At 37.1% G+C, this 13,296-nt stretch overlaps 2 protein-coding genes across 3 annotated transcripts in view; one reads left to right on the top strand and one right to left on the bottom strand.

The window, feature by feature from the left end:
• Col4a5 (collagen type IV alpha 5 chain) overlaps positions 1-4,486 on the bottom strand; it is a 186,436-nt gene extending 181,950 nt beyond the window's left edge. The window contains exon 1 of the mRNA XM_031377745.1: positions 4,030-4,486. Coding sequence (XP_031233605.1) covers positions 4,030-4,110 — 81 coding nt within the window. The 5' untranslated portion in view covers positions 4,111-4,486. The remainder of the gene's footprint in view (positions 1-4,029) is intronic.
• Positions 4,487-5,792: 1,306 nt separating this feature from the next.
• The window catches only part of Col4a6 (collagen type IV alpha 6 chain), a 312,614-nt gene continuing 305,110 nt past the window's right edge, over positions 5,793-13,296 (top strand). The window contains exons 1-2 of one of the 2 annotated variants that reach the window (XM_031368791.1): positions 5,793-6,057; positions 6,264-6,315. In XM_031368791.1, the coding sequence (XP_031224651.1) occupies positions 6,047-6,057; positions 6,264-6,315 (63 nt within the window). In that variant the 5' untranslated portion in view covers positions 5,793-6,046. The remainder of the gene's footprint in view (positions 6,058-6,263; positions 6,316-13,296) is intronic. The other variant, XM_031368798.1, reaches the window with a different exon arrangement.

Here is a 13,296-nt window from a genome sequence, read left to right as displayed (position 1 = left end):
AAAAAAGGAAAGCATTCATTTTGTTAGTTATACATATTGAATAAATAATTATATAGTAAATTTAAAACAGTGAAAATGTGTTATAGTTTAATTCAATATTTTTGTGTAGAAAATTTTTGAAAATTGAAATCACCTTGGAGAAATTTAACTACAACAATCATTCATGAAGAAACATTAACAGATCCTAGAATTTCTGAAGAAACTGTTGTGAGAAATAGATTATTTGGCTTTCTAGACTGTCCCCCAATATTACCCTGTACAGTCTAATAAGATCAGCTTATTTATAAAAGGAAGAAAATGACTTTGTAGTGGACAAATTTGGCAGACACTATTCTAACCAAGTTGTCAAGGGTAATTCAAGGTAAACAGAGTACCAATCTTGCATATGCAAACAGCAACACCCAAGTAAAACCACGGAAAATTATGCACTCTTACAAAACAACACAATGGGTACATACAGAAATGAATGCATAATACTATAGACATGGAACTGGGGATGGGGGTATATTGTAAAATCTTCAGATAGTAGGCGCAATGTCCTGAATTTGATCATTAAAACTATAAAACAATACATATAAAGATAAATAGTTGAGTGAAACAATATATGAAGGTGCAGGTAAGTTAGTGAAAGACAACAAAGGGAATTGATCATTTTTGACAAGTCGGCACCACCATACATTTCCTATTTATAACAACAGGCATATTTCTGGAAATTTCTGCATACTTCAAACTACCGAGGAAGTTTAAAAGAAACATAGGTCAATTATTTTCAAGGAAAACCATCTATCACAAGTTGTAGGTGTTTTATAAATCTAAATTTTATTGAGATTCCATAAAATCACTTAACCTGTGATTGCTTTTAAATTACATTTAAACTATCTCATTCTGCATAGACATAGCGATCAAATTAATCTTTAAAAACACATTTATTTACATTATGCTATACTGCTTTATATAAAATGAGCAGTAAGACATGGAAACCCCATTATCATCAACATTGCATCTTCTCTGCCTAAAAAATTTTTAATAGAGATTCATATATATGTTAACACAGCATAATTCTATAGATTACATGCAAAAGACTTACAGGCAAATGCTGAATTTGAAATTTCCACCTCTATAATTCACTAACTATGTGATTTTTAGCAAGTTTCTTAACCTCTCTGTTTTATAGTTTTCTCATCTATAAAGTAGCTCTTAATGCAGACACACACACATACACACACACATACACACATACACAATACATTTAATAGTGTCTTAAGAGAAATCCACAGAGCAAATGCAGTACACTTGAAACCTTGCATTCCAAACCTAGCATCACATAAAGAACTAAATATGAAAATTTTCCTTACTATACTAGTATAGTAAGTATAGTATACTAAGCTAGTATAGTACTAGCATAGTACTTAGCACATAATAAACATTGAATGATGTAAACACAATAATGAAAGCAAAGATGACTATTTTTTCTATAGAATAGAACATTTCATAGAAAAAAATTATGGCCAAAAGCCTTACTCTTATCCTTGATAACTTCTTATAACTGGTCACAAGGTATACAGTATAGTTTAAATTGTAGAAATAATACTATAACTTCCAAGAAAAACAAAAACAACTCATAAACATTTGTATGCTAGAAGTAGTATAATTGAACATATTATTTATAGATATATCATTAAATCTCCATATTATTTATAGACATCATTAAATCTACAAGCTTATCTCTTTGACAGAGTTTGTATAGCCATAGTCACCTTAACATTCAAAAATATGATTTTTTCATCATTAAAAATGATCCTTCCAGCCTAAAGTTGCCCTGTTTTCTTACTGCTAGCTATTCGATACCTGGGTTATTTTATTCTACCTAATGAACATTCTACCTTAACAAAAAACTTCCACATATGTTTGATATTGAAATTTGGCATAACTCCAGAGATAGTAAAATCACATAAGTATGAAAAAGTAAATTAATTTATGAAGTAATGTTCTTCCTGATATTAAAGCCTCAATATTAGACAACCTTGGTGAAAAACTAAGCCCAACTACAGTCGTTTCACTCTGAAGAAGGTGACCAACATCCCTAGCACAGGTATGGAGAGCACATACCATTCATATTCTTGAGATGATTAAAACGTTCATTTAACTAGGGCATTTATTTGTGAGGCAGGAAAAACAAACCCCTGGATTTAAAAAAAGAAACAAAAATCTAACCATAGGAAAGTGTGAACTAAAATGTCCTTTAAAAACTGTATTACTTCATAAACACTTGTTACTTTAAGAATACAAAAATAAGCCTGCACATAAGTTTTGTCAATCCAAAAAAATCTCATTTTTAATATAAATGAATTTAAATTGGCATGCAGTGTTGTTATACACATGTGTATAATTGGTATCTCGTGCACATTTATTACTAGCAAGATCATTAAGTGGAAGGATTGCTTCAGGAGTCATCCACAAAATCGTTGCCCGTGGGGCAAATGCTATAAACAAGAGGCACTAAGATGAACTTCAAACGAACTATTTTCTATAGCACAATTATAATCTGTTCTAACCATCTTTAGCCATATTGACTGTCCAAACCATACCCCATTAAAAACGCTCTGCACCAAAAGAACATTATTAATTCATAGATCTACTTTGATAGAGAAAAATGATGATATGCATAACTAAAACATTTGATATGTCCAAGTTTTCTAGCAGATTTTCCATCATAATTATGTTGTGATTACAATAACATAAAAGTTACTTTTTGTACCAGCAGTATACACATTTTGTCCCAGGATATACAGAGGGCAGTGTGATCCGAGGCGTGCTGCCTCCGAAAGAATCCCTGTCAGCTAGCTAACTTTGATATAGACCCAGAATATTTGTAATATAGTAGCTGCATCTAAAAGATTGATAGTCACCCAACCATGTGAAGGCCTAAGCTATGATGTCATACTTAAGTGTTTTTAAACACCCATTATGATTACTCAAATATAATACTTAAATTTGTCACACACTTAGTTATTCTCAGTTTATATGAAATTAAGTAGGGTGGACTTCAAACTGGAGAACATTTTCTGCAGCAAAGCTCTTCACTCCTTTGCATTTACCTCTTATCTGCAGAAGGAGAGCAGGTGTTGGGACTACCTAGCGTCCCTGCTCGGGATCAGACTGTGGTAGCCAGTCTACATTCCTAAAGGCAAGTGGAACTTTTGCTCTGTCATTTTGCGTGGGCATCCTCCCCCACTCTTCTAATCCATAAAGCTCGTTCCCATTGGAAAACTGAGACTTCTTGTCCTTGAAATGCATGAAAGCCAAACTCTCAAATTGTTCAGGTGCCTTTATGAGTTTAAAAAATGCGAGCCAACAAAAATCCATAACCTTTTTGTTTTTAAATGTGCAAGACTCCCGAAGCATAAGGCTATGCTTCTTGACTTCGTCCTGGTTGGTATGTTATTCTAGCTTTTGTATAGGAATGATGTTAACAGGTCAGAAAACAGGTCAGAACTTTTACAAACCTGGGGTTGGGGCGGGGGTGGAGTGTGTGTGTGGAGGGGTAGGTTCATGTGGCTTAAGAAAAGAGCATATGCCAAGAAAAGAACTCCAGCCAGGCTATTACCACACTGACCACAGTTCAATCTTGGAGGAAGCAAATATTAAACTATAAACCAAGTTGAAAGCGTGCGTGGGCTGGGTCCAAGTAGTGAAACAAGCTAGCTGGTAGACAGCCACCCTAGGTGGGGGGATAGAGAGGAAGAAAAGTTTTAAATATCCACCAGAGCCTGGTGACCCATTAAGGTGCCTCCCCACACCCTCTGCCCAGTCCAGGCTCCAGTCTTGCCCCAGAAGAAATAGGTAGCTTACAGAGAAGTAAGCGGCCCTGTTTTGAAACACTTGAAATTTTCCCAGAGTTGGGAATTATGTTTCTTTCTAGTAAAAGCCAATTTTGACTTCCCGGGCCAAGGTCAAAGAGTAGGGAAGGTAAAGGCTCCAGTGGTTTCTGTTGGAGTGAGCAGCGGTCGGGCGGGAGGGAGAACTTACCGCAGCCTCTGCGGGCTGCCCCCACAGACACAGGGCCAGTAAGAACCAGCCGGCGGCCAGGCACACTCCAAGCACTTGCATTCTTCTCTGGCTCCCGCAGCTCCGTCAGCACCCGCAGGGAATCCCAGGTCCCTTCAGATCGATTGACATAATCTTGAGGGGTTATTGGGAAGAGAGCTAGAAAGGGGACAGTGGGTGTCCCGATTATGCCGGTGCACTTGGGGGGTTGGGGAGAGATTTATAAGAGGGCAGCGATTAAAATAAGAAAGAGAGAGAGACAGAGAGAGAGAGTGGGAGAGCAAGAACAAGAAAAGAAAAGAAGCTGTTCTTCCTTCCCCCCTCCCCTCCCCAAAGCAGGTCTCTCGGGAGCACTTTGCCTTCTGTTGGGACTTGCAAACTTTCCTCACTCACGTCCTACAAATCTACTTTCCTCGCTCTTTCCCCGCACCGCCCCCTCCCCGCCGGCGCTGGGGAATTTGTGTATCACTCCGCCAGTGCTTCCCACTGCACCAGCAACCTGCGAGGGAGTGACGCTCAGTTATTTGAGGGAGGGAAACTTCAAGACGAGTTGCCTGAACACCTCAAGTCCCACCAAAAAGATTTCTCATTTGTTCATTCGCAGCTTCTCTTAATAGTACTCTTGCCTGCCAGTCCGACTTTCCCTAAGCTGTGTGCATCAGAGCCATTGACAAACAGACCTGAGCTGGGACTATTTTGTTTCAGCGGATGGATTTCAGAGTGTGGTGCTTTTTATTGTTAATCTTTAGAAACAGTTTTTGCCTCTGCTCCATGGGCTGCTTGTCTTTGCCTGTTAATAAGACAGAGTTCCTATGTAGAAGCAGAAAGATGAGAAAATATTAGATAGACATATATAAATAAAGAAAATGAACATATGTTTGTGAATACTTAATGTATGTCACAACACATGCCATATAGGATGCATTAAGTAGGTTAATAATGTTATATGGTTAAATGTTATTGTAACTTAGTTACTTGTTTTCATTTACATGTAGAGTGCCATAATTAATATTTATCACTTATATCAAGCTAACATAAAAGGTAGTGTTTGTCAGTGTTTCCAAAGGACCTGTGGCAGGCAATTAAATGACATTAGCATAATTCCTTAGGGTGAACACAAACATCTCATTTAAAATGTCTATATGAAGTCAATAGTAGTTGAATTTGTGTATCCCAGATGACGTAGGCATGCATATTGCTTTGATAACTTATAAACACTTTAACAACCAAAAGACCAAAAATATACATTATGTGGACTCCTTGGAGTGTCTTTCAGGAATTTGCTAAAGAATTCTTCCGAACATTTCTATTCTCAGAATTATTCTGGGATTAATTACATTCTTTATATTTTGAGTCCCTTTTATAAGGATTAAGTCCTCCCCAGTTCTAGTGGCTTTAGAGATTAGGCTCGCAACTCCGGAGATCCCTCCTCATCTTTCCAAAAGTTTAGTGAAAAATCAGAAAGTTAGAATAAGAGTCTGTACATTTGGGCCCCTTGTGCAAGGTCTCTTTCAGGACTATCTGCCTATGTAGTAGTAGGGTACCCAAATCTATTCATGCATTACTTTATGGAAATGAGTAATGCCTACTTAAATAGATTCTTGTGTATAGGTCTCTAGAAACCTGTACACGAAGCTTTGGAATTGTTATGTGTAGAGGTGCTTGAAATTGAGAAAGAGAAGCAGCTTCCCAAGGTAGGGGGAGGTGATTGACAGCAGACAGCCCCGCCCCGTTCCCCTCCATTCCTTCCTCCCTGGGCGCATGGAACTATCTCCTGAGTGCTAGAAGTTCTGGGCACCACTGCGTGTATTTTCCTTTGGGGCACTTTTTTTTTTCTTGCAGCTGATTTTAGTTTCTTCTTCTAAACTAAGCCACTTCGCCCCCCTTACGCTGTCCTGAGTAAGGAACAAACTGCCAAGCATCAACGGAGTCCAGATGAGCCTGCGCGGCGGAGCAGCTTAGCAGTCTCCTGGGACCCAGCTCCGGAGCAGTCACAAGCATGCACCCTGGGTGAGCTGCTGCTGCTCCGAATCCCCCCTCTCCTCTTTCCAACTTTGGGCTGCTTTCCCAAGCCAGGACTATACTTGCACTTCTGTCACTGCAGGGGGTGGGGGGAAGTGGGAGTAGGCATCAAAAGGGAAGCAGAGGGGCCACTTTCTCACTCAGGACCCTGTAGTCCAGAGAACCCATGTTTCTCACCCTCCCTCTCCTTTCAGATTGTGGCTGTTCCTGGTTTCCTTATGCTTGACCAAAGAACTGGCAGAAGCGGTAAGGCTTCAAAAGACCCCTCTTCCCCCCTCTTCCTCTTATTTTTCTGTTGGGGATAACAGAGGGTTGCACCAAATGGAGCCTTTCTAATAGGAGTTAATGGGATTCCTGGCGAGGAATAGCAAGCCTAATGCTACAAGTGTTTAACCTAATGTCTCGGAACTCAGCAATTTTCCTGTCTTAAAACATCCGTGTAGGTTTAGAAAACAAAAGTTAGACGTAGACAATGCAAGATGCACGCATTTGTGAATGTCTTCAGGACAACTTCAGATGGATGACTGACCTCTGATGCCTTCTTTTGCACAGATAGGCAGATCTGCAAAGCTGAAGAAACATAGCTTTCCCTAACTGTAAGAAGGTGGATTGACACCTAAGTCTGAGAGTGAAAAGAGAGCATAAAGGACTGAGACTTGAATGTGGCAGCAATAAGATGGGAATTAATGTTTATATTTGCTTGTAGGTCCTTTCATACATCAAAAAAGTAAATGCTTAGCACAGATAAGCTTTCTAAAACTTAACTTTTTGTGAACTGTTTAAGTCTTATCTATGAACTTATAGAGACTCCAGGCAAAGGAATTCAGGTCAAGAGAAGTTTAATGGATCCAGAAAGTAGAAAAGCATCCAATGCAATTAGTAGGATAATTTCACAAAAGTGAAGTGACTAAATGATCAGATATGCTAGTTTTCCAGTTGAGGTAGTTGTTTATGCTGGCAAAAATAAACTTAGCTGTCATGTTCAAATAATACATTCTTAAAAAAAAAAAAAAAACTCTTTATAAAAGTCCAAGTCACAATACAAGCAATAAATAAACATTTTTGAATTTTTTATCTTGTAAATTGTAATTATTTTAACTGACTGGCTCTTTTTAAGTGTTTTTTAAAGTTTATTTTATTTATGAGTACACTGTCGCTGTTTCCAGACATACCAAAAGAGTGCATCAGATCCCTTTACAGATGTTTGTGAGGCACCATGTGGTTGCTGGGAATTGAACTCAGGACCTTTGGAAGAGCAGTCAATGCTCTTTACCATGGAGCTATCTCTCCAGCCCCCTTTAAAGTGTTTTAAATACAATTTTAGAGCCATGTTTTTTTCAGTCAATAAGATCATGAACACACTTTATCCTAACACAATACCTGGAAAAAAAATATTAGGAAGGTGAAGTGATTTCTTATAAAGAGAAAAATACTGGAAGATTGAATTCTAAAATTTTGTGACACTTTAAGTCTGAATATCAGCTCCTAAATATGTTTCTGCTAATCCTTGTATGAAGAAATATTGATCTCAGACTCTTGTTTACTTTTCTACCCTAAAAGCTTAGATGTGAGTTTCCTCAGGGGCTTATACTACATTTATTGAAAATGCCAGCCTTTGATTTCACTTTGTCCAGTATTGTGCTTTTTTTTTTTTTTTTAATGTAGACTACCTCCAGTAAAATTTTTATTTTTAGTCTCTGACTGGTTTTGGTGCTTGTTTGTTTGTATGGTTGGTTGGTGTTTTTTTGTTTGTTTGTTTGTTTGTTTGTTTGTTTTTAAGGAAAAGCATTTGATTACTGTAGATGGACAGGCATTTCTGGGACACCATATCTTCATTTGCTATGGTGGAAAATAAAGTTTTCAGTCTTTCCAAGCTTTGAAGTGGGTCTCTCCATCTGGGTTGTATACTTTTGTCTCATTGTTTGACAAGGTAACTTTGCCATTAACTATGGTAATATTGGAATGATCTTCAAGGTCCGTTGACAATCCTTATTCTGTTGCTGTAAGACCACAACTGCTGTATTCAGTCTTCTTTGCTTGTTCACAGAATCTTTGGTGTTAGAAGATGCTATTACTGCTGGGAGTTTTTTTCTCTTAATGTCCTAGCATTGTGTTTCATCTGGTCTCAACTCGAGTCTATTCTCTGTATTTGTGCTGTCTTCTACTTTTCAGATGGTTGTAGGCATCTGAATTCACAGTACTTTGTTTGAGTGATATCAATACAAATAACTTATGAATGCATCCATAAAAACTCTGTTACACTTTGTTATGAGAAAGCATCTTCATGTTGTGAGAATTAAGCTACCAATAATGAAATATTGGTAAGAAATTAAAGTCAGAGTTATGTAGTTGCTTTTGAGCATTTTCTTTGTAGGAATTTGCAAAGCAGTTCAATATAAGAAATGGAAAACTAAATGTTAAAATCCATTACATTTCTTTTTCAGGTGAACTATCTGCAAGGTTTTTTCTTAGGGAGACAGAACCTAGGATTGCAGAACACCAGGAATCCTTTAGTTAAGTGCTCAAGTCCATAAGGGTCTTCTGTAGATTAGACACAACATGCAGACATTTAAAAAAAACAGCTACCTATGCTCTAGAAACTTGTTTTTTCCTATATAATGCTGCTCATTATGTTCCTTGATGGAGACTGCTTTAAATTATCTTCATGTATTGTATTCTATTAGAAAACCCTAGTCAAAACTACAAATCTCATACTAGACTGTCCCATCTAGGAGATAAAATGCACCCTACAGTATTGTGAATCCTTATGCTTTTTAATCTCATTCTATCTGTACCCAAGAGGTCATTCATAAAACTCTCCAATACATCCAAGCAGACATGAAGTTAAAAGACTAATGGGATACTTATTTGGAAGGAGGGAGAATAAAGAATAAGAATATGTTTGATATCTGTATTCAAGTAAAGATCTGATTGTAATGCTAGCCTCTTTCTTTCAAAAGTACAATCATACCCAGGTTGCTTCTTCACTTTGTCACTGGCCCAGTCATTATAGCAGCCATCAAAGGATGAATGCCGTTTTAATGTTCAGCAGCCTGGCTGCCTGCGGGAGGAAGTGTCAGTTTTCTTCTGGATCTGCCCTCTGTAGGTTTTTCATGCTCTAGTGGCCCTATAATCACCCACATACTGGCAGTGCTAAGTGGACTCAACAGGTTAAAAAAAATAAAAAGGATATGTGAAGTTTGGAGGGCGAAATGATGATGGAATAGGAGGGGAGGAGATGGGGATGAATTTGATAAAAACACATTGTAGATATGCCTGAAATGATCAAAATGTATGTTAAAATATATATTTTGTAGGAGAAAGAAATGGATTAAATTCCTTCCTCCTTTATTTTTTAGGTGTCTGTGTGCATGATTTTTCTTTAAAATTTTTCTATATAGTCTACTCTAATCATGTTCTCTCCCCTTCCCCCAATGCCACGACTCACCGAACATGTTTTTTCCTATCTTTCTCTCAAAAAACAAAACGACCTCAAAATAAATGAGCAAATAAATAAATAAATAAAAATAAAAAGCACCAAAATAAAACAAAACAAAAAGTGCACATACACAAAGAAATGTGAAGTCTTTTATATAACCACACTATAGGGTAGGCCTCTACCTACAGTTTTTTTTTCTATACCAAGTATTGATGTGTCCTACATTTTAAAGGCAAATCAAAAGCCAAAATAACACCCAGAAATGGAAAAATATATAATTTAATTTTCTTCTGTAAGTATAACATTCTCAATGCAGTTGAAGCTAATTTCTCTTCTATTTTATTCTCTTCTTTATTACAGTCCAGGTTGAGTCTACAGCATTCCAATGGTGTTCTTTCAGTTCCTAATGCCTGCTTAACTATCAAGCAAAATGACTTGAGTTCCAGTCTCCATTCTGTCTTCTCTCCTTTCACTTTCCCATTTTCTATCCTGCTGAAATCCAGTTTCTGATTTTCAGAATATGGTGGCTTTTTAGCCAATGGTTCTTTGATATTTTAAAAAGGGAATGCGTTCAGTGGATATTTATTGAGAGACCTCTTTATTGGAAGTAATGTGTTCAGCCCTAATATTCCAGTGATGAACAAGTTAGGCATGATCTTAAGTAGGAAACTTACAAAAGAGATAGTTTCATGTCCTAAAATTGTGACACATTTATTCTCAGTGAAGCTGTCTCTCTGAGATCCAACCCTATGTTTCTAACTGCCTGATAAGTCTTGTTTCTCACTGAGAAACAGTGCCTGGAGTTTAGTGTATGCACTCACCAAAAGCCAGCTATTACTTCTTTTGTTCCAAACACAGTATATCTAAAGAAAAAACTTTTTCTTAGTCTTTCTCTTTACACTTAAACTGAAACCTTTTTTTCCTCCTTTGCTTTCTTCACCATCCATTCAGTTTCAGGAACAAACTACAGAATCAATCACCACTCTCCCTGTCCATATCATCAACATGTTCTGCCAATTTTATCAAAACTCTATAGACTAATACTTCCATCCGCACACACTCCATTGATTCCACAACCAATCACCCTATATCTATAGTTTCTGAACTGACTTTTCTGCTTCAAGATATTTGCTAGAATATCTATAATGCCACAGGGTTAGTTTACTAACAGAAAATCCCAAGTATGTCATCTCTAAATGCAAAACCTCTGCTCATCTCCCATTTCTTCCATAAGAAAATGCACACATGCTCGGTTTGGAAAATTAAAGACTTTCAATTCTTTCTTCACATATCTTTCTAGGCTTGTATTTTAGTGTTTCCCCTTCTTAGATTCTTAAACTAAAATTTTCACCATTCTCATACCATGTTTTTTTTTTTTTAAACTTTCTTTGCTATTGGGTATGTTGTCATTTATGTCTAGCATATGTCCCTCCATATTTATACCTTTGCTCCTATCCAGTGAACTCTCTTACCCAGCCCTTCATACCTATATCAAATGTCATTTTTTAAATGAAATAACTTCAGATGTCTTCAACTTGGTATACCAAATGATCACGACACTACCAGATATGTCATTTGTGGTCAGTACATAACTTACTAATGAATATACAAGTTTCCTGCTAATGACCTGCAGAAATTGTCTTTTCTTTGTATATCTTAAGTTACTAATCAAATATAGATCATTTAATGAAACAAATAAAAATGTTAGGTTCAAGGAGAAGGCTAAGTGAGTAACAAGTTTGATCCCTAGAGCACAATTAAGATAATTAACTCCACAAAATTGTCTTCTGACCTCCACATGTGTATGTTCTTCCTGTACATATCACACACACACAGAGAGAGAGAGAGAGAGAAAGAAAGAGAGACAGACAGACAGACAGAGAGAGAGAATAGTATAATTGTTTAAAACTCTGTTCAATGGTGAAATGTCTAAAAGATGATAGAAAATGATTTTGCTAAATGCTTCCTCTATCCACAGTTTCTAGTTGTGTGGTTTAATTTATCTCCCTGTGACTTAGTTTTTCAACACCAGAAAAGGAAATTTTATCTTACTCCTAAGGAATTATGGTCCTTTGCAAAGTCAAATGAGAAGGTCTCACATTCTCAATCCACCTCTGACAATGATCCTCTATTTATTGCCATGTCAGTGGAAAATTAAAACTAAATTCCCAATTTTGACAAATAACACATAGGAAGATGAGCAAAGGGGAGATATCAGTGAAGATCCTCTTGTTTCTAGAGTCTGTCTACTGCCATGGTCATGTTTTAATATTATCCTCATTGTTTCCCCCATGTGTAGTGCAATAACAAACATCTTGCAGTGTTTCAGTTTACAAAGTGTTCTCTCATTATTTCATACATGGCTCCAGGCTATCCTGTGAAGTATTCTAGGACAAGTATTCTCATGTCAGGATATTTAAGATTTATCCAAGCTCACAGATCTAAGAAAAGGCAGAATTAAGTAAAAGCACAGCCTAGAGTGCTGTCTTCGATTAAGGCTTTTTATCATCTCTTATCTGGTGTCTCTACAAACAAACTGAGCTGTTCTGGCTTTACTCCTCTCTTGCTGCTCCACCCCCTTTGCTGATAGCCTTCCTCTCCAAAAGCCATGGTGCTTATTCTAAAACAAACAGAATCATGGCACCCCTTAGTACCATCCTACCCCCTCTCTTCTTGTACCAAGGAACTCAAATTTGCATCCCAGTTATCCTTCTGATGTTGGCTCAATTTGCCAAGCATATTTTTATGCCTATCTTTTCCTTTTTTTTTTTTCCCAAATCATCAGCCTTCCTATTATGTCTATGTACGGCTGTGTTCTTATTTCCTTAAAGCCTAGTTTAATAATTGATTTTTCTTTAATTTTCCTTTCTGTTTTCTTATGACTAACACTGTTGGTTCTTTGTCCTTCCATGTTCTTGTTTTCCTTCAGTGAAAATTTATCTAGCGACTACTGTGTGCCAAACATTCTGGTTGACAATAGGAAGAGAAATGCCAACTCCTAACCTGATGTGGCTTAATACATTAGTTAAAGGAATCTTAAGTGCATCATCCTAATACCTATACTCTGACCTGCTTATCTGCGTGAGTTTGTAAATTGTAATTGCATTAAAGTTAATCACAATACTGCAAGGTAGGTCTCTCTCCTCCAAATTTACAAAGTTTAGGCAATCTGAAGCTATTTAAGCAGGAGCAAAGATACTCTAAAGAGGGACATTTGTTCTTCTCTCTTTGACTATCCAGCTAGTAAAACAATGAACTCAAAGGCAATGGAATTTCCCTAGGCATCTCATACTGGGAGAAGGAAAAGAACTGAATGAAGCTTGGTACTAGCCAAAAGAGGAAGTTGTCTCTCAGAAAGAGATTTCACACAGTTCTGACAACTTATCTGATCACCTTGCAGGACAGCCTGGAGCCTACAGGATGAAGGCTCATTGCTGAATAAGATTACAACTGGACCAGAACTGCTGAAATAAAGCATATGTCTTGCTCTGTGTCTTAAAGCTAAAGCTCACGTCATGATCTTGATGTCACAGCCAAAGGAAATTCCATTAAATGCATGTTTTAAAGGTCTGAGGGAGTGATTTAAAGTGGAAGAAATGCCTCAGATTTCTTTCCTTCTTGATCTGCTATCATTATATCAGGTCTTCAAAAGTTCAGAGTTTTAACATATTAATCGCTGTAGTTTTCTTTAGATCTGACATTTGGAAGCGGCACCTGGGAGACACTGGACTTCTTTGTTCCTTTTGCCTATGTGGCCACATTTATTAAACCTTTTCTTTTTTCTTTTT

The sequence above is a fragment of the Mastomys coucha genome, chromosome X, assembly GCF_008632895.1.
Source record: "Mastomys coucha isolate ucsf_1 chromosome X, UCSF_Mcou_1, whole genome shotgun sequence".
Classification (NCBI taxonomy): Eukaryota; Metazoa; Chordata; class Mammalia; order Rodentia; family Muridae; genus Mastomys; species Mastomys coucha.
This window is presented reverse-complemented; position numbering and strand designations above follow the sequence as displayed.